Here is a 27,545-nt window from a genome sequence, read left to right on the forward strand (position 1 = left end):
TCTTTTCACTGAGGCGCCCTCCTGTAGGTGTATTAGTAACTCCACTTTCTGCTTAATACTCATGACAAATGTTTCCTCTTGGTTCTCCTGCCAGCCAAATGACTTCCTGCCGTCCTCTTCAACATGAAACCAGTGGTAAGAAAGACTAGAATTACAGAGAAAGACACTTGTTCGAACGGTGTTTGAACAGTGTTTTCAAGTAATCGATGCAGGAATTGGTGGTGCCACTAAATAAAGCGAGAGCTTGAGGAGGCGGTTACACCCCTCAGATTAGATCATTCAAATTTAGTCTGTGATCAGGGACAGGAGGGTGTGACTGCAGGTGAAGCAGGTTTGGGGACCCAGGGGGAGCCTCGACCCCTGCAATTGTCCAACAGTTACACAGTTCTTGCAAGCTGTGTGGACGAGAGTGGGGACTGCAGGGAGGATAAGCAAACTTACCACAGCACCGTGGTACATGGAGTCATTCAAGTGAGGGGAGGAAATAGGAACGTAGTAGTGGTAGGGGCAGTATAATTAGGGGGATAGATGTTGTTCTCTGCAGCCATGAGCGTGATTCCCGAAGGTTGTGTTGCCTGCCCAGTGCCAGGGTTAAGGACATCACATCAGGGCTGGGGAGGAACTTGGAATAGGAGGGGAGGGATCCAGTTGTCATCGTCCACTTTGGTACCAACAACATTGATAGGACTAGAAAGGAGGTTCTGCTGAAAGAATTTGAGCTGTTAGAAGCTAAATTGAAAAGCAGAACCTCTAAGGTAATAATCTCAGGATTACTACCTGAGCCACAGGCAAACTGGCACATGGTAAATAAAATCAAAGAGTTAAATGCATGGCTCAAAGATTGGTGTGGGAGGAATGGGTTTCAGTTCATGGGGCACTGGCATCAGTATTGGGGTAGAAGGGAGCTGTTCCGGTGGGATGGGCTTCACTTGAACCGTGCGGGGACCAGTGTCCTAGCGAATCAAATAACTAGGGCTGTAGAGAGGGCTTTAAACTAAATAGAGTTGGGGGGGTTGGTTCTGGAAAGGGGATACGTAGGTTTACAAAGCAAATGGATATGGCAGCCTTGCAGGGCAGCTATTTAGGTAAAGATACGCAGAGTGTGACAGGAAGGGACAGAGTGTATAAACATAAAAAACAGCAGCAAATAGGGTCAAAGGGGGAAAAAATGGTAAATAAGCAAAATTAATGGCTCTTTACTTAAATGCACGTAGTATTCAGAACAAAATAAATGAATTAATGGAACAAATAGAGGTTAATGGGTATGATCTTATAGCCATTACGGAGACATGGTTACAAGGAGATCAAAGCTGGAACTAAATATTCAGGGGTATGTGACTTTTCAAAAGGACAGGCAGGAATGAAAGGGTGGTGTGGGTAGCTTTGTTAGTACAAGATGGAATAAATACAATAGCAAGAAAGGATCTTGGATCGGAAGATGTAGAATCCAAATGGGTGGAGGTAAGAAGTAACAAGGGGAAGACGACACTGGTGGGAGTGGTCTATAGGCCCCCGAACAATAGGCATACTGTAGGACAGAGAATAAATCAGGAGATAATGAGGACATGTAAAAAAGGCAGCACATTAATCATGGGTGACTTTAATCTTCATGTAGATTGGGAAAATCAAATTGGCCGAAGTAGCCATGAGCAAGAATTCATAGAGTATATTCGGGACAGTTTCCTAGAACAATATGTTGTAGATCCAACCAGGGATCAGGCTATTTTGGATCTGGTAATGTATAATGAGGCAGATTTAATAAATGATCTGAGTAAAAGATACCCTAGGAAACAGTGACCATAATATGGCAGAATCTAGTTAGAAACCTGAGTCGGAAACAACTGTGCTAAACTTAAATAAGGGTAATTACAAAGGAATGAGGGCAGAGTTGACTGGAGTGGACTGGGGAAGGAGTTTAGCAGAAAAAACGGTTGATGAACAATGCCAGACATTTGAGAAAATAGTTCATGACCCACAACAAAGATATACCCTAGTGAGGAAGAAGGATTCAAGGAAGGGGATAAACCAACCATGGTTAAACAAGGAAGTTAAGGATAGTATCAAATTAAAAGAAACGCCGCACAATGCAGCAAAGATTAGTGGTAAGCCGGAGGATTGGGAAAGTTTTAAAAACCAACAAAAGATGACGAAAAAAATAATGAAGAGGGAGAAAAACTTTGGGTTAACTAGCAAGTAATATAAAAACAGACAGTAAGAGCTTCTTTAAATATATAAAAAGGAAGCGAGGGATCAAAGTGAACATAGGCCGTTTACAGAATGAGGCAGGGGAAATAATAATGGGGAACCAGGAGTTGAATAAGTACTTCACATTAGCCTTCATGGTAGAAGTCACTAATAGCATTCCAATACTAAATAATTCAGTGGCAGAAGAGGGGGAGGAAATAAATACAATAGCTATCACCAGAGAAAAAGTACTAGGGAAACTAATGGGGCTAAAGGCCAATACGTCCCTGGGCCTTATTGGTTACATCCTAGGTTATTAAAGGAAGTAGCTACAGAGATAGTGGATGCACTGCATCTTCCAAGAATCCTTAGATTCTGGAAAAGTCCCAGGGGATTGGAAAACTGCCAATGTAACACCCTTATTCAGAAAGGGAGGGAGACAAAAAACTGGTAACTTTCAGCCAGTTAGCTTAACATTCGTCATTGGGAAAATGTTAGAGTCTATTATAAAGGATGTAATAGCAGAACATTTAGAAATACATAATCTAATCAAGCAGAGTCAGCATGGCTTCATGAAGGGGAAATCATGCCTGACAAATTTATTGGAATTCTTTGAGGAGGTAACAAGCAGGATAGATAAAGGGGAATCAGTAGATGTAATATATTTGGATTTCCAAAAGGCTCGATAAGGTACCACACATAAGGCTACTTAATAAGATAAGAACCCATGGTGTTGGGGGTAGTATATTAGCTTGGATAGAGGATTGGCTAACTAATAGAGGACAGAGAGTTGGAATAAGGGAGGCATTTTCAGGATGGCAACCTGTAACTAGTGGAGTGCCACAGGGATCAGTGCTGGGGCCACAATTATTTACAATATATATTAATGACTTAGATGAGGGAAGTGAATGTACTATCACCAAATTTGTGGATGATACAAAAATAGGTAGGAAGGCAAGTGGTGAGGATGACACACGGAGTCTACAGAGGGATATAGACAGGTTAAGTGAGTGGGCAAAAAAGTGGCAGATGGAATATAATGTGGGAAAATGTGAGGATATGCACTTTGGCAGGAAGAATAGAGGAGCTGAATATTATTTAAATGGAGAAAGACTGCAGAAGGCTGCAGCACAGAGGGATTTGGGAGTCCTTGTGCATGAATCTCAAAAAGCTAACGTACAAGCAGGTATTATGGAAGGCAAATAGAATATTGGCTTTTATTACAAAGGAAATGGAGTATAAAAATAGGTAAGTCTTGCTAAAACTATATAAGGTACTAGTTAGACCACACCTAGAATACTGTTTTGGCCCCCTTACCTAAGGGAAGATATACTGACACTGGAGGCAGTCCAGAGAAGGTTCACTGGGTTGATTCTACGTATTGAGGGATTTTCTTATGAGGAGAGGTTGAGTAGGTTGGGCCTGTACTCATTGGAGTTTAGAAGAATGAGAGGCGACCTTATTGAAACATAAGATTCTTAGGGGTAGATGCTGAGAGGTTGTTTCCCCTTGTGGGAGAGTCTAGGACCAGAGGGCATAATCTCAGAGTAAGGGGACACCGTTTTAAAACAGAGATGAGGAGGAATTTCTTCTTTTAGAGGGCAGTTAATCTGTGGAATTCTTTACCGCAGAGGGTTGTAGAAGCTGGGTCGTTAAGTATATTTAGGGCAGGGATAGATTTTTAATCAGTAAAGGAATCAAGGGTTATGGGGAAAAGCAGGGAAGTGGAGTTGAGGATTATCAGATCAGCCATCATCTCATTGAATGGAGGAGCAGACTCGATGGGCCAAATGGCCTACTTCTGCTCCTACATCTTATGGTCTTATGGTAAATCCAGAGCTAAGAGCCTAAACTAGTGATGGTACCACTCTCCATGGTGCAATTAAAATCAGAGTTTAAACAGAAGCCAGAATTGGAAAGCCACAGATATCTCAGACTCATAGACTCACAGACGTTTGCAGCACAGAAGGTGGCTATTTGGCCCATCATGTCTGTGCCAGTCAACAAAGATCTGACTATACTAATCCCATTTTCCAGTGGAGGCTATGGCAATGCAAGTGACTATCTAAATACTTCTTAAATGTTACGAGAGATTCTGACTCAACCACCCTTTCAGGCAGTGAGTTCCAGACTCCCACCACCCCTTGGGTGAAAAAGTTTCTCCTCAACTCCCCTCTTAGCCTGCTACCTCTTACCTGAATCTATGCCCCTGGCTATTGACCCCTCTACTAATGGAAAAAGTGCCTCTCTATCCACCCTAACTATGTCCCTCATAATCTTATACACCTCCATCAGGTCCCCTCTCAACCTTCGCTGCTCCCAGGAAAACAACCCCAGCCTATCCAATCTTTCCTCGTGGCTCAGACCCTTCAGCTCAGGCAGCACCCTGGTAAATTTGCTCTGCACTCTCTCCAGTGCAATCACATCCTTCCTCTAATGTGGTGACCAGAACTGTAAAGTGCACTCCAGTTGTGGCCTGGCCAGCGTTTTATACAGTTTGAAACATAACCTCCCTACTTTTGTATTCTATGCCTCGGCTAATAAAGGCAAGTATATAATATGCCTTCTTAACCACCTTATATACCTGCCCTGCTACCTTCAGGGATCTGTGGATATCCACATGAAAGCCCCTCTGATATTCAATACTTTCCAGGGTCCTGCCATTCATAGCGTAATCTCTTGCCTTGTTAGCCCTCCCCAAGTACATTACTTCAAACTTTTCCGGGTTGAATTCGATTTTTCACTGCTCTGCCCACCTGACCATTGATATCCTCCTGCAGTTTATGCCTATCCTCCGCAGTATTTACCACCCACCAATTTTCATGTCATCTGCGAACTTCTTGATCATACCCCCTACATTTAAGTCCAAATCATTTATGTACACCACAAACAGCAAGGGCCCCAGCACCGAGCCCTGCGGAACCCCACTGGAAACAGACTTCCAGTCACAGAAACATCCCTCTACCATCACCCTCTGCTCCCTGCCTCTCAGCCAATTTTGGATCCAATGTGCCACTGTGCCTTGGATCCCAAGGGCCCTTACTTTCTTGACCAGTCTGCCATGAGGGACCTTATCAAAAGCCTTGCTAAAGTCCATGTAGAACACATCAACTCTCCTGGTTACCTCCTCAAAAAATTTGATCAAATTTGTCAAACACGACCTTCCCTTAACAAATCCATGCTGACTATCCCTGATTAATCCGTGTCTCTCCAAGTGCAGATATATTCTGTCCCTCAGAATTCTTTCTAGTAACTTCCCCACCACTGAGGTTAGACTGAGTGGCCTGTAATTTCCTGGTCTATCCCTTCCTCCCTTTTTTAATAATGGGACAACGGTAGCAGTCCTCCAGTCCTCCAGGCACCTCACCTGTGGCTACAGAGGATTTGAAAATTCCTGCCAGGGCCCCTAATATCTCTTCCCTTGCCACCTTCAACAGCCTGGGATACATCTCATCTGGGCCTGCAGATTTATCCACTTTTAAGGCTGCTAAACCCGCTAGTACCTCCTCTCTCTATGTTAATTTCCTCTAATATTTCACAGTCCTCCATCCTGATGTCTATACCTGCGTCATCCTTTTCCATTGTGAAGATTGACACAAAGTATTGATTGAGGACTGTACCCACATCCTCTAGATCCACACACAGATTACCTCTATGTCCCTAATTGGCCCTATTCTTTCCATAGTTATTTTCTTGCACCTTATATATTTAAAAAAGCCCTTTGGGTTTTCCTTTATTCTACCCACCAATGCTTTCTCATATCTCAGATCTCAGAGAGTTGTGAGCCTGGAGGAGATTACAGAGATAGGGAAGCATGAGGACATGGAGGGATTTGAAGACAGGGATGAGAATTTTAAAATTAAGGCATTGCAAGGCAGAAGCCAGTATTGGTCAATAAGCACAGGGGTGATGAATGAACAGGACTTGGTGCAAGTAGAGACACAGGCAGCAGAGTTGTGATTGATTTCTCAGGTTTATGAAGGGCAGAACATAGGCAGGACAAGATGGGGAAAGCAACAGAAAGGTATGTTGTTAGGGTTAAATGGAGTATGTGGAAAGAGGCTAATGTGAACAGCAGCATTGACCAGTTCGGCTAAATGACCTGTTTTTGTCCTGTACATACTCTGTAATTCTACACATTACAGCTCCTTTCAAGACGTGAGAAAGCACTTCATGGGCAATGAATTACTTTGGCAGTGTGGCTGCATGTTTTCTAGGCAAGCCTGGAAGTAAATTTGTCAGATCTCACAGACAGCAATGAGATGGATGGTCCAGTAATCTGTATTTGGAGGTGATAATCATAGGATGAATATTGGACAGTGGAGAGCCTTCCCTGCCCTGATTCAATAATGCACTGAGATTTGTTACATCCTTCAGAGAGGGAAAATGTGTAGTTTGACCCCTCATCCAAAAGACTGCAACTTTGACAGTGGAGTAAACACCAGCCTTAATTCTGTGGAGTGGGGTTTAAACCTATAATCCTCTGGTTCAGACAAGGGTGTTGATATCTGGAATATCTGGCTTTCTACTGGATTTTTCTGCACTCACCTGAATGACAATGCTAAGAGATGGCACCACTCACACAGCATGGGTGTTACATGAAAACAGCTAAAGATTTTACCATAAGTTCTAACCTACATTTTGTGCCAGTCTATATGTTGCAGCCCATTACAATCACCATGCAAGAAGCAAGATGTTGGTTTATAAATTGCACCCTAATATTTTAGAGAACATAGAAAATTGGAAAAGATGTAAATCACATGGGAACTTTTCAATACTTTAAAGCAGTCTTTGTGTAAATTCACCATCAAATGGGCATAAGTTTGGAGAAGCAATGGCTCCATGCACCAGTTTGTGCCAACCCATGGCCCAAGTCCGAACCTGGTTTTAGACCATGTTTCAATTCCATCCCTGAGCTGTGGGTCCTGAACAAGTGCCCTGCCATGGTTAGCCAGTCAGGGAGGATAGGAGCAATCGCCCGATTCCCAACCTGTGCAGGTTGGCAGTTTGGTTGGGGTGCTGGTAGGAGGGAGCAAGGATGCAGCGGCCATGACAGGAGGGTTCCTTTGCCCTTGAGTTTCCCATAAATAGATGATTTAAGGAGCCTCCTCGTTGAAGACAAAGAGTTGGCCGAAGCAATATGGCATCCCAGTGTAGTCTAGGCGCAGCTGATCACAGCACAAATCTCAAGTCTAACCCTGACTCTAGATTGGAAAAATGGGTGACTGTGAGTTACAACAACAACAACAACTTGTATTGCACTGTCCCATTCATGACTGTGTTAATGAGTTCTGCTGCTGAGTTCCCACCTGCCCACCATCCCTCATTTCCGCAGATCTACAAAACGGGACAGCAAGAGTACCAACATATTTGCTTGTGTAGAACATAAATGATGGGTGTTGGTAGTGAATCCCAGAAAAGGTGACTGTGGGGCCATCAGTTCATACAGACCAGGAGAGTCCCAGCTTTAGTCTCCATCTGTGCTCAGTGACCTTGTGCCAAAACTTGCTCCCTTGGGTGAGAGAGGTAAAAATCAGTATAGTACATATTGTCCGTCATCAGAGTGAGGTCCCTACATCCCCACTGTCTGATTCATGGTAATCACAGGGTATGGTATCATAGTGGTTTTGTTACTGGACTAGTAGTCCCGAGGTTTGTATTATTAATTCATAGACATGAGTTCAAATCCCAACAGAGCAGTTGGGGAATTGAAATTCAGTGAATTAAGTAAGTCTGGAATTAAAGCTATCTCAGTAATGGTGACCATGAAACTACTGGATTGTCATAAAAACTCATCTGGTTCACTAATGTCCTTTGGGGAAGGCAATCTGGCATCTTTACCTGGCCTGGCCTATACGTGATTCCAGACCCACAGCAGTGTGGTTGTCTCTTTACCATGTTCTGAAATGGCCTAGCAAGCCACACAATTATATATAAAAAAACATGCTACGAAAACCTATTATCCACATGGGCTGCAGCTGTTCAGGGCCACCACCAACTCCTCAAAGGCAATTAGGGATGGGCAATAAATTCTGAACTTGCCAGTGACACCTACATCCTGTGATGTGACCTTAAGTCCTCAAGATGAATGTGTTTGACCCACCAGGATCCCCATCAGAGAAAGGTGGTCCTCATCCCACCTGTTTGAGGCAGGATCTGAGCCCCTGGTTTGTGAGGGTGTCTGACCTACTGCCACTTCTAGACCCAGTTTTACTGCTTTAAGAAACAAAAAACTGGACAGCTCAGAGTGATCCATCGTTCAGTGTGAGGTTGAGGTCAGGGTGACAGTGGAAATCCTACTCTGATCCCCTGGTGGGAGTGGGAGAAAGAAGCCTATGCTGCCAGCCTAGTGTCAATGTACAAATGGAAATTGCTGTCTGCGATCCAAGGTGGCTGTGGAACTGCATGTCTGTGTTGTGCTCTTGGTAAAAGTACAAAAAGCCTGGTGTGCGGCACTGGCTATTCCAGTCACTGAGCTTATTTCTTTCCTTTCTAGCGTGTGCAGGACAGGCTGCACATTGCCCTGGCTTTAAGCCCGGCTGGAGCAATGTTCCGCCTGCGATGTCGGATGAACCCCTCGCTGGTTAGCTGTTCCACCATGGATTGGTACGACGAGTGGCCCAAGGAGGCCCTGCTCAGAGTCGCAAACACCTACTTGACTCAGGTGGATTTTGAAGAGGTATGTGTTATTATTGTCTGTACTGGGGGAGACTCAGTCAAATTAGTATCTTTCTCGAAACAGTGCTTCCTCAAACACAGGGTTTCTGGTTACTTTTTCACCAAAGACTTTAGCAGAATTAAAGCTTCTTGTTCTGTAGAAATCTACATAAAACTGTCCACATATAAAAACAGGCCTAGGAATATAGATAAAAATGTTGTGAAGAGACTGGCCTTGTGACTTGATCGTCATAAAACATGAAAGTCTAACTGGGAACTGTTTTCTCCTTTGTTGAAAAGGCAGGTTTCCCTCTGATGGGCTCAATATTATTCAGAGTAAACACTCTATTTCCTTGAAATCTGCCTCTTATAATTTCAGCATCTATCACCAAAGAAAACAGCTTCCTACCTACCAATCTTGTTCTGTAATGAAGGGCAGAATTGTCCTAGATTTGCACTAAGTGCGGTAGCAGGCGGGTAAAAGACGTTTTACCACCCGGCCGCGATGGCAGGTTTTTACCATGTACCATCCCAAACCCGCCACATTATTTATGCGTTCCCGGGAAACACGGCGTTTCGATGGCGGGTGGGCTGTCATTCGTCCACCCACCATCACCCCGCCGGTTCATCACGCTGGGCGCCAGATTTAAAGTCCAGCCGCAAGTGCAGTGCTTCCAGACCACAACTGCTGCACGGAAGACAGGATGGCCCCGAAAGGCAAAAAGACTGCAGCCCCTCCGCTTCAGTGATGCATCTCTGGAATGCCTTTTGGACGCAGTGGAGTCCTGCCGGGATGTCCTATGTCTCCCCTCTGGACACGGGCTGGGCAGCAGCCTCACCAACCAGGCTTGGGAGGTGGTGGCAGCGGTGGTCAGTGCCAACACCCTGCAAGAGGTTAGCCACCCAGTGCCAGAAGAGGATGAATGATCTCCTTCATTCCGCCAGGTTAAGTCACTCTTCTCATCGCCCACACACTCACAAATCCATCACATCACTCACTCACTGCCACTTCAAGGGGCATCACCATTCACTCTGCCACACACACTTTCATTGTCCTCATCCCATCCATGTGACCACTCACCACGCACAAATGCCAGGCATACTTATCATCTGGCCTGGCTGATGTCCTGCCTACGCTCTCTCCATCTCTATTCATGCAGGACAAGCTGGCACACAACAACAGGGAGAGGTTGCAGACTGGTGGAGGAATGCCTGACATCAAGGTCCTCACTGACTTTGAAAACAGAGCCATCCAGCTGGCCGGCGAGGATCTGGACCGGTCCTGTGCTGACAGTGAGGTCGGCGCTGCTCTACCAAGTGAGGATCCAGCAGTGCAACATCCATCAGACAGCCATGTCAGTGATGTGACCTCTTCCACAGGCCACTGCCATGCAATAATTATCTCTCCTTGCTTCCGCAGGTACATCTGGGAAACAGCCAATGGAGCCCATGACCCAGGGCCTCCAATTAAGCCTTGAAGACACCTCGGAAGAGGAATCTGAAGGCATCCTCCTTGAATTCCCGCCACAGCGCTCACCCACACCCTCCACCAGTGCAGAAACACACACATCGGTGGGACCTAGCTTTAGAGTAGCCTCGGCATCACATTGCAGCACATTGCACTGTTTGATCCACAGCAGCCGGTGACAGGGACTTCCCAGGTGTCTGGCACTCGGAGAACTGCTGGAGACCAGAAATTTGCTGAGTTCAAGTCAGATCATGAACCTCCACACGTGGCCATGTCACAGTTGCTGGGGCTGCAAAGGCAAGCTCGGGAACATCAGGCAGGGATGTCCGCTACACTTTTCAGGCTGCAAGGCTGTCTGCCTTCACACTGAGGTGATAGTGCCAGCATGGCAACACTGGTAGGATGACGGCTGCAATGGTGACCTTGGTCCAAGATGTTGCTCCTATATTGCTGTGCAGGCTCAAATCCATCACTGATGTCATAGTTGGCCTCCAACAGTGTGTCTGCGAGAGGGGTACCAGGCAGCTTGATCTCACTCCAGCTAACCCTGCTCCTCAAGGAGTCAGCCTGGGGCCCTCAGGCACCCATAGGGAGGAGGATCAGTAGGTGCACACTCCGGGGCCATCCACCCAGGTGATTCCGAGAGTGTCCGGCCCATCCAAATCCTATCTTCCTGTGACCTCCGCAGACCCAGCTTCACAGGCTGAGGAGGGGGCCACTGCCACACAGCAGGACCCCGAAAGCAGGCCGGGGCTCTCCACGTCTCGGCCCTCCAGAGACCACCCGCCAAAGTCATCACAGACAGGGCATCGCAGTCACCAGGCTGGCTCCACCTCCACTATGGATGTCAGGGGAGCACCAAAATGTAGTGGCTGGGTTAGGAAAGTTAAGAAGAATTAGTTGCACAGCCTGAGCACGGGTGTTAATCACTTGTACATACCGTTCACTTTGTCAATAAACTCCCAAAAACGTCTCCCTGCCTGTGGCTCCTTGTTCTGATGAGCCGTGCTCTTGTCACTCAGATGTGAAACCTTTCTGCACAAGATAAAGGCAGGTGTCTCAGTCCAGGGCTCCTTCCCTGTGCTTTGTGCATACTCCGGTCCACAGTGATGGTCCAGCCTCACACTCTCTGCTGCCTGCACCTCGGCAGTGCTGATCATTGCTGCCAGAATGTCATGGGCAGGCGCCACAGAGTTCTCTCATCCTCCCTGTGTGCTCTCAGTACCTTTAAGGTGGGGCTGGCCCACAAAACTTCAGCATCTGTGACCACTGATGCAGTGCTCCTGAAGGGCTCAGGTGCTGACTGTGGACAAAGGATCAGATGCTTCTAAAATTTCATGGCTGCGTCTCTATGATATGACCCTGATCACAAAGCTAAGCGAGCTGCCCTCAGCCAGACAGGAGTCAGACATTCTCATAGGCTGTGTGAAGATATATGGAGTGTCGTCACTGCATGTTGTCATCATCCTCCTGCGGCCGAGTGACTATTAGGGCCTGCACTGCATCTCCATGACAGGAGCATTCTCACAGAGGGTATTCGCACTGCCATAATTGGAGTCAAACGTTCACAGATGCAATGTGAGGATCTATGGGTCTCCTCACTGCCTGTTGTCATCATCCTCCACAAATCTAGCAGCTATGAGGGCCTCCCGAGCACACCTGCCTCGTCTGACCAGTGCGAGGACCTCATCCCCATCATCGTTGCCTCCGAGGACCCTCATCCCCGTCAGCGTCCTCCACATCTCCCCATTGGAGCGCCAGGTTGTAAAGGGCGCAGCAGACGATGACGATGTGTGACACCTTCTGTGGACTATAGTGCAAGGCCCCACCAGACCGCTCAGGCACCAGAACCTCACCTTCAGCATCCTGATGGTCTGCTCCATCAAGATGCGAGCTGCTGCATGAGCCTCAATATAGCGCTGCTCTGCTGCAGCCTGAGGCTGCTGCATGGGTGTCATCAGTCACGGCCTCTGTGGGTAGCCAAGGAGCCATCCCTGCAATGTTTGTGGACCCTGGAAGACCCCAGGGATCTGTGACTGACTAAGGATGTAGGCGTTGTGCACACTCCCTGGAAACCATGCGCACACCTGCACCTGCTTGTGGTGGTCGCATACCAGCTGCACATTCAGCGAATGGAAGCACTTGTGGTTAGTGTAGTCCACCATGTGTTGCGACGGAGATCTGAGTGCCATATGAGTGCAGTCAATCGCACCCTGAGCTTGTGGGAAACCCGAGATTTGGGTGAACCCAATCGCTCTTGCATCCTGGCTGTCCCGGTCCCGAGCGAAATGTGCAAAGTTGTGTGCCATGGAGAAGATGGCATCCTCATGGAAGCATTTGTGGGTGGAGGCTTGTGAGATCCCACAGAGGTCATCTGTGGAGCCCTGAAAGGAGCCACTGGCAAAGAAATTGGGCGCCACAATCACTTTCACGGCCACTGGCAGTGGATGCCTTCCAAGTCCCTGTGGCGCCAAATCCTGCAGTAGCTCGCAGATGTGACCAACCAGTTCCCTAGACATGCGCAATCTTCGGTAACACTGGTTCTCGGTCACCTGCAGGAATGAAAGGTGGCGTCTATAGACCCTGGGTGTCGCTCGCCGCCAGCCTGCGATGGCACACTGTGGCTCTTGGGCGGCAATGTGGGAGCCCCAGCCGCCCCTTCTTCCTGAGATTGCTGCTCCTGCCTCTGTGCAGCCAGGAGCCTCTGTCGCTCTCTCCTCCATCGTCTTTGTGCTCTGTAGGTCACCTGGCATACAGCTAGTTCATCAGGCTCCATGACCCTGATGTCCTCCTCCTGCAGGATGAAAGAGAGAGACATGTGGTTAGCATGGGAGTACTAAGAACCTGTCCTGGTTAAGTGTGATGGCCCCTTAATGCTCCCGGAGAGTACTGGCCACCACTTGGATGGCCAGAGATTAGTGCGCTGCCCGGCTGCCCTGTTAGCTTGAACCATGGGGAGACTGGTCCAAACTGGGATGAAGAAATTGCAAGGGGCTGTGAGCGCCACCAGCAGTGACTGCTACATGGCCAGCTTTAGCAAGGAGATTGTACAACATGTGCAGTTGTCCAATAGTTCTGCAGCCCACTAAAATGCTCATGAATTTGCAGTCTGTGCCAGTGGGGGGTTGGGGGAGGTGGGGTGAAAACCTTTTCAGCACTTGGTTGCACTTTGATGCCTCTGCGTTGCTTGAGTGGGCAGATAAGCTAGGAGCCCGACCCCAATCATATCAATGTGAACTGTCTCAGTTACAGAGGAATGGTCACTTCCTACAGGTTTCCCTAATGCATGGCCACTTCCCTCGCCCACCCTACACTCCCCCCCCCGAATGCTTGTGTGCGACATTCGACGGAAGGGCTGCCCTTGCCCCCCCCCGCCCCACCTCCATGCCACCAGTTGCCTCAATGGCAGGGCTGCTCTTAACCCCGACCCCCCAACGCCCCTGAAGCTTGAAGTCCAAGAGGCGACCTTGGCGAGCACTGCACAACGTTGTGGTGTACTCACCTCCAGGTTCCCCACAAAATGATAGCTGCCAAGTGCACGCCTTGTATGTGCTGTTGTGAAACACATCGGCGTGCTTTCCCACCGACGTGGACGGGTGATCCAGCTGTGGGGGGTGGGGGTCGATTCTGGCGGGCTGGCCTGATAATGATATGCTGATGTCTGACAATGAGGTTCCCGACATCTGATGGCAGGAAACGCAGCCCGCCAAGCAGATAATTGCAAACTGGTTTCCCGCCGTCGTAAAACTGATCGCGATTTTCCCCTCACGCCACCAATCACGCCCAATGCCAGCAGGCACAGAAAATTCCGCTGGAAGCCACCACAGGCTCTGCCTCTTGAGAAGGTGCGTGCTCTCTTCTTCTGCAAGTTGAGAACACAGGGAGGTGTGAGTGCTTGTACTGGCTAATGTGGAGAGGAGAGTCACTGCAGGGTATGGGTGCAAGAGGACAGTGTGAGTGTTCACTATCTGGGTGTGAATGTGAGGTGCCTGTGGTGAGAGGAATGAGTGAAGCTGCAAGATGTCTTGTCCTGACGAGTGCTGGGCAAGTCAGAATGTGGAGCTTGACCCCTGAAAATGTTATGCTACTCACCTGTCACGCCCTCCTGATGTCCTGGATCCTTCTGGTGCACTGTCTTCAGGTTGGAGCAACCCACTGTTGCTGCTGATGTCCTTGATCACTTCCATCCACTCTGCTTGGTGGGATGTGCTGTCATCTTCCTCCCGTTCTCGGGAGAACTCACCTCATTGCAGCCCCTCAGATCCTGTTGCAGGTCCTCCAGGTAAGAATGAGCGGTGCAGGGAACAGGATTGTTAGAACCATATCTACAAGAACTGTATTTTCTTTTCAAATTTGGAGGGATATTGTATTATTTGAGAGCTGACCTGGACTTTTTTTGAAAAAGGTCATAAGTTCACCTTGGATTGGAGCAAACATGCCTTTTCCAAGAAATCATATGACAGCAGCTAAGTGGCCAGCATGGCAATTGTGGAAGAGAGCTATTTGTTTACTTGAACTGCAATCACTTTAATGAATGGTTAAAAAAATTGGTTTAAAGGCAAAGGCCTGATGATTTACTAGAAATCACCTGACAGAGGAGTTTTATGTTTTGAACTTGTTGTTTTGAACACAGTTGGGAATGAACTGAGAAGGGGAAAATCTGCCCAGCTCACACTCTCCCTGCCCTGATTGAAATACAGTGTGGTTATCAGTATCCAGCTAGGAATCCTCATCTCAGGGGAACCTGTCTGTATTTGGAAACCCGAGAGGCTGAGATGAGAAGGACTGATCCAGCTCTATTCTCCTCCCTTGATGAGAACCTCCAGAAATTTACTGGGACTAGCAACCTGTCCTCGCACAAAGGAGCTCCAGATCAACAGTGTTGAAACCTGTGTACTTTATCCTTTTTACAAAGGTTTATCCTTCAACCATCAATCTCCGCAGAGATGCTATTTGTTTGTACTTTGTTTGTGTGTGTGTTTGCTGAGGAATTTTAAAAGGGATAGATAGTTACACTTCCACATTACCAATTGTGTGTTAACCAGCTCTTGCAACTTGTTTTAGAAAAGAAGTTTCATTTTATAATAAATCAATCATTCTGAGTTTATTGAAAGAAGCCTGGTTAAAGCCTTTTTTATTTTGGGTTTAACAGTGGTGAAGATAAATAATTGGCCATTTTGGTAAGTGAATTAAACATTTACACTAATGGTACGACCTATGGAGTAGTGGGACTAGATAAACTGCGCACTGTTCCCATCCCAGTGGTAACAGAATGGAGGGGAGACTCTCCATTCCTGTAGTTGCTGTAGCCTCAAAAATCCAAGTGCTTGTGAGCCCTTGTAACCCATGTTATGGTCAGTTTCTTTCACTTAAATCCCTCCTTTGGCAGTTTTGTTGCGTCATCCCCCTCTCTCATTGTTCGGGAGATCTGGAAGCGAGATCCTCAGCAAAGCTCGTTCCAGCAGCATTCAGGTTCCTGTTCCACCACAGGTTCTGTTGTTTTGCTAAGGTCCAAGGCTTGAAAATTCTGCCTGTTAACTCTGTTTCTCTCCCCAGATGCTGCCTGACCTGCTTAGTATTTCCAGCATTTATTTCAGATTTCCAGCATCCGCTGTATTTTGTTTCATTAACGTCCCACTGCTTGTTGTTTCAGTCATTGAAGGAGAGTGTGGCCATGGCTTGTGTTGACATTCACAACAGTGTGTCAGCAGCAGCAGGGCAGTTCTGGCAGCAAATGAGGAGGTATTATTATGTCACGCCCAGCACGTACTTGGAGCTGATTCAAGGATTCTCCAAACTGCTCAAGCAAAAGAGGATAGAGATTATGAACTCAAGGTAAAGCTGCGCTCTGACATAGTATCATTAATAGGTAGAGGCATTGATACTGAGTGACTTGACTTGAGCAGTTGTTGGAAGCGCCGGGTGGAGTCACCCCAGATTTACACTGAGCAGGGTAGCGGACAGGAACAAAGATGTTTTACCCACTGGCCGCAATGGCAGCTATCCACAACATATCGTCCCAATCTCACCTCATTCATCATTCATTCCTGGGAGACACGCCGTTTCGATGGCGGGCAGGTTCTCCTTTGCCGGCCACGCTGTCAGCTCGCTGCTTCCTCATGCCAGATGCCATATTTAAAGTGCAGCCGCACACACATCTCTTAGCGCTTCCAGCCCAAGACTGTTGCACAGGAGACATAGCCCCGAAAGGCAAGAAGACTGCAGCCACCTGATTCCGTGACATGTCCCTGGAACATGGATTTTGGATGCCATGGAGACCCGCCGTAAGTCCCGAGCGAATTGCAGCTCGCCAGGTACTTACTTACAGTTGTGAAACATGTCGGTGTGGTGCTCGGATGATCCAGTGTAGGGGGATGATTCCACCAAGTTGGGCTAATAATGATATGCAGATGTATTACAATGAAATTCCCGACATCCGACAGTGGGAAACGTGGCCCCCCCCCCCCATTGACAGGCAGAGCGGACGATTGCAAACTAATTTCATGGCATCGTGAAACGATTTTTGGCCTTCCTGCCATATTGTCCGCTCACTCCGCCAAACACGCCCACCGCCAACAGGCACCAAAAATTCTGCCTACGGAGTAAACCTGAGTAACAACACTATCAGAAAAGATTTGTTCCTTTAATTGCGCCTCACCAGAGGTAAAATCACCAGAGTCTCTGGTAAAGAACAATATCTTGCCATCTTGCATTGTTGAAATCTTTTGATATATTTTGAAGTTATAAAGTTATTAGTTATAATAACTGATAACCCAGTGCTAATAACTAAAGTTATTAGTACTGGGTAATGGTGCTCTTCTAAATGACAGGCATCATCCTCAGCTCTCCCACTCTTCTGTTGTTTTTCTAGAAATCGCTTTACTAATGGCCTGCTGAAACTCTCAGATTCCAGCTCCTTGGTTGGAGTGATGCAGAAAGAATTGGTGCCACTGGGACCACAGATAGAGCAAAAAACCAAGGTACCATCAAGTGGTGTTTAAGAGGGATGTGACCTCTGTTACTCCTACTGTAAGCTTACAGTCTGCACACAGGCCACAGCGAGAGTTATTAGAAAACTTCAGTCACATGGAGAGAGTGGAGAAGCTGGGACTGTCCTTAAAGCAGAGAAGGAGAAATTTAAGAGAGGCGTTCAAAATCTTGTAAGCTTTTCATTGGGTAAATCAGAACAAACTGTTTCTAGAGGCAGAGGGGCAGCAACCAGAAGGCACACGTTGAAGGTAATTGGCAGAAGAAGCATAGGTAACATGAGGAAACATTTTTAGGCAGTGAGTTCTTGTGATTTGAAATACACTACCTGGAAGGTTGGTGGAAGCAGGTTCAATAATAACTTGCAAAAAGGAATTGGATAAATACTTTAAGAGGAAAAACAAGTGAATTGTTATATAGGTAAAGGCCAGGGGAGTGGGATGAATGACCATTGAACATGCTATGTAATCCCAAGACTCTGAAAGAAGATGGGTCCATTTTGGAATTTTCAGGAAACTGTGTCAAAAATGAAATAGTTTCTTAAAGTTTTAGCTTGGTGGGCCTTCCTTTACAAGGCTTTTGTTGACAGGAGTGAGCTAACATCAAAGTCTTATATCAGAATTACCTTGCTGAATGGAGGGATTTGTCAATTGGGTTGGGAGCGAGGGTTACACAACAGGGGTTGTAGTAATTATAGTTTGGATAAACGTAGGGCTGTAGCTTTAAGAATAATCCTGTGTCGTAAGATCACATGATCTGTGTAAACCAATGTGTTAATAGCATGAGGAATGTCTACAATAGAGTTCTTTAGTTATGGAGTTTGGTGCACACATGTAGTTGCTGCAGCTGCTTGAAAATAAAGTTAAATGTTTCCACTAAAAAAGTTGTCTGAAGATCAACTCTATAACAAACTGGTGATGAGGATAAATCAGATTCAGTGCTGAACCTTGCCCAGTGATTGTATCTAAGTTCGGTAAAAATAAAAGAAGATATATTCATCCGAAATGCCACAGTTTGGCAGAATCGATCCCTCTGAGCCAGCTACAGATGATTGGTCTCAATATATAGAACACCTTGCGTTCTCCTTTCAAGTAAACAAAATCATGGTGGGGGGAAGAGGAGAGTAATTCTCCTGAGTATTTGTGGGAGCAAGATCTACAGTTTAATACAAAGCCAGTGCCCCAGATTTGAAGCCTTTCAGTGAATTAGTAAACCTCATTAAGGGACATTTTCAACCCAAGCCCTCAGTTACAATGCAGAGGTTCAGGTGCAATTCACGGAATAGAGCCCTGGGGGGAGACAATTGCTATCTACGTGGTGAAACCGAAACAACTAATAGAATATTATGATTTCGGTGAAGCCCTGAATGACATGCTCAGAGATCATTTAATATGTGGAGTGCAGGAAGACACTATTCAGCAAAGATTGCTGGCTGAAGTGAATCTTGACTTTAAGGAAGTGTTAGAAATAGCGCTGGCGATGGAAAGCGCTGTAAGGGATTCACAAGCAATTCAGGGGGCGCAAAATGGCGGCATTCTCGTAGTCAGACGGGAATAGTCAGCTGAAAGTGGCAGGGAAAGCCAGGACTCTGCTGCAAAGCAGGAAGCAGCCCCCACTAACCGAAAAATGAGAGGAAACAGCTTAGCACCTAAATTGAAAAATAACAGGCATACGAATGTACGAATTAGGAGCAGGAGTAGGCCACTCAGCCCCTCGAGCCTGCTCCGCCATTCAATAAGTTCACCACTGATCTGATTGTAACCTCAACCCCACATTCCCGCCTACCCCGATAACCTTTCACCTCCTTGCTTATCAAGAACCTATTTATCTCTGCCTGAAATATATTCAAGGGCTCTGCTTCCACCGCCTTTCGAGGAAGAGAGTTCCAAAGAATCACAACCCTTCGACAGAAAAATTATTTCCTCATCCCTGACTTAAATGGGCGATCCCTTATTTTTAATCAGTGACCCCTAGTTCTAGATTTCCCCACAAGAGAAAACATCCTCTCCACATCCACCCTGTCAAGACCCCTCAGGATTTTATATTTTATCAATCAAGTTGCCTCTTACTCTTTTAAACTCCAGCACAGATAAGCCTACCTAGCCTATCCAATCTTTCCTGATAAGACAACCTGCCCCTTCCAGTATTAGTCTAGTAAACCTTCTCTGAACTGCTCCCAATGCATTTATATAGTTCCTTAAATAAGGAGACCACTGATGTGGTCTCACCAATGTCCTTTACAACTAAAGCATAACCTCCCTACATTTATATTCATTTCCCCTTGCAATAAATAATAACATTCTATTAGCTTTCCTAATTACTTGCTGTACCTGCATACTAGCCTTTTGTGGTTCATGCACTAGGACACCCAGATCCCTCTGAATCTCAGAGCTCTGAAATCTCTCACCATTTAGATAATATGCTTCTTTTTTTTAATTTTCCTGCCAAAATGGACAATTTCACATTTTCCCACATTATATTCCATTTGCCAGATCTTTGCATATTCACTTAATATACCTTTGTCGCTCCTTATGTCCTCCTCACAACTTACTTTCCTACCCATCTCCATGTCATCAGCAAATTTAACAACCATACCTTTGGTCCTTTCTTCCAAATGATTTATATAAATTGCAAAAAGTTGAGGTCCCAGCACCGATCCCTGTGGCACACCACTCGTTACATCTTGCCAACCAGAAAAATAACCATTTATGCCTGTGCTCTGTTCCCAGTCAGCGAGCCAGTCCTCTATCCATGCCAATATATTACCCCCTATACCATGAGCTTTTGTTTTCCACAATAACCTTTGATGTGGCACCTTACCAAATGCCTTCTGGAAATCCATGTATAGTACACCCACTGGTTCCCCTTTATCCAAGCACATGTTACTTCTACAAATAACTCCAATAAATTGGTTAAACATAATTTCTCTTTCACAAAACCATATTGACTCTGCCTGATTACTTTGAATATTTCCAAGTGCCCTGCTGTAATGTCTTTAATAATAGCTTTTTTCTTATGACAAATGTTAAGCTAACTGGCCTGTAGATTCCTGCTTTCTGTCTCCCTTCCTTTTTGAATAAAGGAGTTGCATTCACTATTTTCCAACCCAGTGGAACCTTCCCCCAATCTAGGAAGTTGGAAAATTAAAACCAACACATCAACTATCTCACTAGCCACTTATTTTACGACTCCAGGATCGAGTTCATCAGGACCCGAGGATTTGTCAGCCAGCAGCTCCAACAATTTGCTCAGTGCCACTTCTCTGATGATTGTAATTTTCCTGAGTTCCTCCCTCCCTTCCATTTCCTGATTTACAGCTATTTCTGGGATGTTACTTGTGTCCTTTATAGGAATGCAAAATACCTGTTCAATTCACTTGCCACCTCCTTATTTTCCATTATTAATTCTCCAGACTCACTTTCTGTAGGACCAGTGCTCACTTTGTTATTTTTTCCTTATTTAAATATCTGTTAAAACTTTTGCTATCTGTTTCCATATTTTTAGCTAGCTTTCTCTCATACTCTATTTTCCCTCCTTATTAATCTTTTAATCATCCTTTGATTTTTTAAAAATATTCTATCCAATCTTCTGATCTGACACACATCGTTGTGCAATTATATCCTTTTTCTTTAAGCTTAATACTATCTAACTTTTTTAGTTAACCACAATGGTGGGCCATCCCCTTGGAATTTTTCTTTCTCATCAGAATGTATCTATCCTGTCTATTCTGAAATACTCCCTTAAATGGCTTCCACTTCATGTCTGTTGACCCTGTGTCATGTCAAATCTGCAAGGTGGATGAGCTGGCTGGCCATGGCACTATGGTACAGGAAGCCGTTCAAGCAGGGGGAACAAAAAGGAATGTAGTGGTAGTAGGGGATAGTATCGTGAGGGGGTTGACACTGTTCTCTGCAGCAAAGACTGAGAATCCAGACGGCTATGTTGCCTGCACGGTGCCAGGGTTTGGAACATCTACACAGGGCTGGAGACGAACTTGTAGTGGGAGGGGGTGGATCCAGTTGTCGTGGTCCATGGAAGTAGCAATGATATAGGTAGAACTATGAAAGAGGTTCTGCAAAGTCAGTATGAGGAGCTAGGTACCAAATTAAGAAGCAGAACCTCAAAGGTAATAATCTCTAGACTATTACCTGAGCCAGTTGCAAATTGGCATAGGGCAAATAAGTTTAGAGAGACGAATGCGTGGCTCAAAGGCTGGTGTAGGAGAAATAGATTCTGGTTTGTGGGGCACTGGCATCAGTGCTGGGGAAAATGGGGGCTGTACCATTGGGACAGTTTACACCTGAACCGTGCTGGGACAAGTGTCCTCGCAAATTGCATAACTAGGGAAGTATAGAGGGCTTTAAACTAAACAAGAGGAGTGAGGAATCAAGCTTGAGTAGAGGTAGCAATCCAAGGTGTAGAGTCAAGACAGGAGAGCAAAATAGTAATATGAGAAATGAGGGTCAGAGAATAGCAGGAAGGGACAGAGAGGAAAAACCTAAGAATACATCAACAGTCAAGGCTAGATGCTACAAAGGGAACAAAAAGAGAAAACTGAAGGCTCTCTATTTGAATGCATGTAGCATTCATAACAAATGAATTGATGGCCCACATTGAAGTAAATAAATTTGATCTGATAGCAATTACGCAGACATGGCTGCAGGATGACAAAGATTGGGTCCTTAATAGTGAAGGGTACATGACATTGAAGAAGAATAGGAAGCTAGGTAAAGGTGGAGGGGTAGCACTGGTAATCAAAGAGGGCATTGGTGCAATAGTTAGAGCTGACCTTGGTTCAGGAGATCAGTATGTAGAATTGGTTTGGGTGGAGATGAGGAGTATTAGGGGGAAAAAGTCATTAGTGGGAGTGGTCTACAGGCCCCCTAACAATAGCCACAGTGCAGGACAAAGTATGCAAGAGAAAATATTGAGTGCTTGTGATAAAGGGACGGCAATACTCATGGGTGATTTTAATCTACACATAAGCTGGAAAAATCAGATTGGCAGTAGTAGCCTGGACGAAGAGTTCTTAGAATGCTTTTGAGATAGTTTCTTAGAGCAGCATGTTCGGGAATCAACCAGACAGCAGGTTAGACTAGACTTGATATTGTGTAACGTGACAGAATTAATTAATGACCTCAAAGTAAAGCACCCCTAGGCAAGAGCGACAACAGTATGATTGAATTTTACATCCAGTTTGAAAGGGAGGAGAGTGGGTCTAAGACTAGTATTTTAAATATGAATAAGGGCAATTATGTGGTGATGAAAGCTGAGCTAACTGAAGTGAACTGGAAAACTAGGCTGGAGGACAGATCAATAGATATGCAGTGGCAGACATTTAAGGGGATATTTCAGAGTATTCAGAATAAATACATTCCTACTATAAAGAAAAATTCTAAGGTGAGGACCCACCATCCGTGGTTAACTAGGGATGTTAAGGAAAACATCAATCTTAAGGAAAAAGCATGCAACTCCGCAAAGATGAGTGGCAGGACAGATGATTGGACAGAATATAAAGAACGGCAGAGAATGACTAAAAAGTTAATCAGGAGAAAGAAATTAGAGTATGAGAGGAAGCTAGCTAGAAATATAAAAATAGGTAGCAAGAGTTTCTACAGGTATTTAAAAAGGAAAAGAGTAAGTAAAGTGAGTGTTGGTCCTCGAGAGTGACAGTGGGGAGATATTAGTAGACAATAAGGAAATGGCAGAAGAAATGAACAAATATTTTGCTTCTGTGTTCACTACAGAAGATACAAAAAACATCCCAGTAATAGCTGCAAATCAGGAGGTGAATGGGAGAAAGGAACTTGGTGAAATTGAAATCACCAGGGAAATGGTACTGAGCAAATTGATGGAGCTGCAGGCTGGCAAGTCTCCGGGTCCCGATGTACTACAACCTAGGGTCTTAAAATAGCTGGCTAATGAGGTAGTTGATGTGCTGGTGTTAATTTTCCAAAATTCGCTGGATTCTGGAAAGGTTCCATCAGATTGGAAAGTAGCAAATATAACCCCGCTATTCAAGAAGGGAGGGGGGCAGAAAACAGGAAACTATAGGCCAGTTAGTTTGACGTCTATCGTGGGGGAGGGGTTATTAGAATTGATCATTAAGGAGGTTATAGCCAGGCACTTAGAAGAGCTCAAGGCAATTATGAAGAGTCAACATGGTTTTGTGAAAGGAAAATCATGTTTAACCAATTTATTGGAGTTTTTTGAAGGAGTAGCATATGCAGTGGATAAAGGGGAGCCTGTAGACGTACTGTACTTGGATTTCCAGAAGGCATTTTATAAGGTGCCACATCAAAGATTATTACGAAAAATAAACATGCATATTGCAGTGGGTAACATATTAGCATGGATAGAAGATTGGCTGGCTGGCAGAAAGCAGAGAGTATGTATAAATGGGACTTTATCTGATTGGCAGGATGTTACGAGTGGAGTCCCACAGGGGTCTGTGCTGGGGTCTCAACTTTTTATGATTTACAACAATGACTTAGATGAGGGGAGTGAAGACATGGTAGCTAAATTTGCAGATGACACAAAGATAGCTGGGAAAGTATGTTGTGAAGAGGACATGAGGAGGTTGCAGATGGATATAGATAGGTTGAATGGGCAAAGATCTGGCAAATGGAGTTTAATGTGGGAAAATGTGAAGTTGTTCACTTTGGCAGAAAGAACAAAAAAGCAGAGTATTACTTAAATGGAGAACGGCTGCATAATTCTGAGGTGCAGAGGGATCTAAGTGTTATAGTGCATGAGTCACAAAAAGTTAGTATGCAGGTACAGCAAATAATTAAGAAGGCGAATGGAATGCTATTCTTTATTACGAGAGGGATTGAACATAAAAGTAAGGATGTTATGCTTCAGTTATACAGGACATTGGTGAGACTTCACCTCAAATACTGAGTGCAGTTTTGGTCTCCTTATTAAGGAAAGATGTAAATGCATTGGAGGCGGTTTAAACGAGGCTTACTAGATTGATTCCTGGAATGAGTGGGTTGTCTTATGAGGAAAGGTTGGACAGACTGGGCTTGTTTCCACTGGAGTTCAGAAGAGTGAGGAGTGATTTGATTGAAGTATACAAGATCCTGAACACCCTTGACAAGGTGGACGCCGAAAGGATGTTTCCTTTTGTGGGTGAGTCCAGAACTAGGGGGCACTGTTTTAAAATTGTGTGTCACTCTTTAAGGACAGAGATGAGGAGAATTTTTTTCTCTCAGAGGGTTGTGCGTCTTTGGAATTCTCTGCCTTAGAAGGTGGTGGAGGCGGGTCATTGAATGTTTTTAGGACAGAGGTAGATAGATTCTTATTAGGCAAAGGAATCAAAGGTTATTGGGTTTGATGGGAATGTGGAAATCGAAACACAAGAAGATCAGCCATAATTTTATTGAATGGCGGAGCAGGCTCGAGGGGCTGAATTTTCTACTCCTGTTCCTATTTCTTATGTTCTTACGTTCCTATGACTCATCCCTGAACCTAATTTGTCAGTTCCCTTTGGTTAACTGTGCTTTCGTGCCCTCATAATTTGAGTTTAAAATACTTGTCTTGGACCTACTCTTCTCTCCATCAAACTGAATGTAAAATTCAATCATATTATGGATACCTATGGGTGCCTTCACCATGAGGTCATAAATTAATCCTGTCTCTTTGCACAATACCAGGTCTAGCATAGCCTGCTCTCTGGTTGGTCCCTAGAACGTGCTGTTCCAAGAAACAATCCCCAAAATATTCTATTCACTCCTCACCTAGACTACTTTTGTCCATCTGATTTTTCCAGCCTATATGTAAATTAAAATCCCCCATGATTGTCACTGTACCTTTCTGACAATGTCCCATTATTTCTTGCTTTATACTCCGTCCTACTGTGTATCTACTGTTAGAGGGCCTGTACACCACTCCCACAAGTGCACTTGCCTTTATCATTTCTCATCCCTACCCAAACCACTTCTACATCCTGGTTTCCTGAATTTGGGTCATCCCTCTCTATTGTGCTAATACCATTAATTAACAGAGCCACCCCTCCACCTTTTCCTAACTTCCTGTCCTTCCTAAATGTCATGTACCCTTCAATATTATTCTGTGAAAAAGACTGCATGTGCACGTGTGTGTGTGTGTGTGTGATTTAACTAAACTAGGCAGAGATTAATAGGAGACAGGTTGTCTGGGGGGTTTAAAATATGAAAAGGATAGAGGTGTTAGGTTTGAGGTACAAGTGTACAAACTTTTTAGATAAGTTTAGAGTCTGTTTGAATATCAAAGGGAAGTCAGAGGTGACAAAAACCACGTTTGCATCTTGCAGGGGTTCCATAGGTAAAGGAAGAATATAAAAGATTAAGGGGAAAGGGCAGGGAAATGAATTAGTACTGGTATTGGGTGGAATGACAGGTTTTAAAAGTCTGTAGATTGTAGCAGGAAAGGTGATAGGGGAGATGAGGAGAGCTTTTTGTAAACAGCGAGTTGTTATGCTCTGGAATGCACTGTCCAAACAGGCGATGGAAACAGATCTGTTATTAACTTCCAAAAGGGAATTGGAGAATATTTGAAAGGAAAAATATTTCAGGACTGTGTAGAATGAGCAGACGAGCGTAACTAAGAGCCAAATGGCCTCCTCCTCTTCCCATGTACCTAGGGTTTCATTGATGGATGTTTTTCTGATGACAATAATCAAGACAACGTGCAATGTAAAGGAGCAAGGTGTTGCGTATATATTGCAGAGCTGTGTGCAGAGGGAACTAACCAGACCTTTCTTTCTGCAGGAGATTGAACAGTTAATGCAGAAACTTCAAGATGACACTGAGGCAGTGGAGGAGGTTCAAGCCATTGTGAAACAGGAAGAGGAGATCATGGCTGAAGAGACACGGATTGTGCAGGAATATGCTGAGGTAATGTTTGAATCAGTGCTCCTCCCATGTTGAACACAGCTTGGAAGAAGCACTGAGGGTAGCAAGGGTGCAGAATGTACTCTGGGTGGGGGACTTCAATGTCCATCACCAAGAGTGGCTCGGTAGCACCACTACTGACCGAGCTGGCCAAGTCTAAAGGGCATAGCTGCTAGACTGGGTCTGCGGCAGGTGGTGAGGGAACCAACAAGAGGGAAAAACATACTTGACCTCGTCCTCACCAACCTGCCTGCCGCAGATGCATCTGTCCATGACAGTATCTGTAGGAGTGACAACCGCACAGTCATTGTGGAGACAAAGTCCTATCTTCACACTGAGGATACCCTCCATTGTGTTGTGTGGCACTATCACCGTGCTAAATGGGATAGATTTCGAACAGATCTAGCAACTCAAGGCTGGGCATCCATGAGACGCTGTGGGCCATCAGCAGCAGCAACAGAACACAATCTGCAACCTGATGGCCAGGCGTATCCCCCACTCTACCATTACCATCAAGCCCGGGGAACAACTCTGGTTGGATGAAGAGTGCAGGAGGGCATGCCAGGAGCAGCACCAGGCGCACCTAAAAATGAGGTGTCAACCTGGTGAAGGTATAACACAGAACTACCTGCATGCCAAACAGCATAAGCAGCAAGTGATAGACAGAGATAAGCCATCCCACAACCAACGGATCAGATCTAAGCTCTGCAGTCCTGCCACATCCAGTCGTGAATGGTGGTGGACAATTAAACAACTCACTGGAGGAGGAGATTCCACAAATATCCCCATTCTCAATGATGGGATCAGAGGATTAGAGGTGAGCTGGCAAGATGGATACAGAATTGGCTTGGTCTTAGAAGACAGAGGGTAGCAGTGGAAGGGTGCTTTTCTGGATGGAGAGCTGTGACTAGTGGAGTTCCACAGGGATCAGTGCTGGGACCTTTGCTGTTTGTAGTATACATAAATGATTTGGAGGAAAATGTAACTGGGCTAATTAGTAAGTTTGCAGACGACACTAAGGTTGGAGGAGTTGCAGATAGTGAAGAGGATTGTCAAAGGATACAACGGGATATAGATTGGTTGGAGACTTGGGCGGAGAAATGGCAGATGGAATTTAATCCGGACAAATGCGAGGTAATGCATTTTGGAAGGTCTAATACAGGCAGGAATTATACAGTAAATGGCAGAACCCTTAAGTGCATTGACGGGCAGAGGGATCTGGGTGTACAGGTCCACAGGTCACTGAAAGTGGCAACGCAGGTGGATAAGGTAGTCAGGAAGGCATATGGCATGCTTGCCTTCATTGGCAGGGCTATTGAGTATAAAAACTGGGAAGTCATGCTGCAGCTGTATAGAACATTGGTTAGGCCACA

At 45.4% G+C, this 27,545-nt stretch overlaps 1 protein-coding gene across 1 annotated transcript in view; it reads left to right on the forward strand.

The window, feature by feature from the left end:
* LOC144681154 (dynein axonemal heavy chain 6-like) overlaps positions 1–26,175 on the forward strand; it is a gene marked incomplete at its 3' end in the record, with an annotated part of 934,896 nt that extends 908,721 nt beyond the window's left edge. The window contains exons 53-56 of the mRNA XM_078542881.1: positions 8,681–8,863; positions 15,963–16,144; positions 17,181–17,289; positions 26,050–26,175. Coding sequence (XP_078399007.1) covers positions 8,681–8,863; positions 15,963–16,144; positions 17,181–17,289; positions 26,050–26,175 — 600 coding nt within the window. The remainder of the gene's footprint in view (positions 1–8,680; positions 8,864–15,962; positions 16,145–17,180; positions 17,290–26,049) is intronic.
* Positions 26,176–27,545: the final 1,370 nt, after the last annotated feature.

This window comes from Cetorhinus maximus, chromosome 5, assembly GCF_964194155.1.
Source record: "Cetorhinus maximus chromosome 5, sCetMax3.hap1.1, whole genome shotgun sequence".
Classification (NCBI taxonomy): Eukaryota; Metazoa; Chordata; class Chondrichthyes; order Lamniformes; family Cetorhinidae; genus Cetorhinus; species Cetorhinus maximus.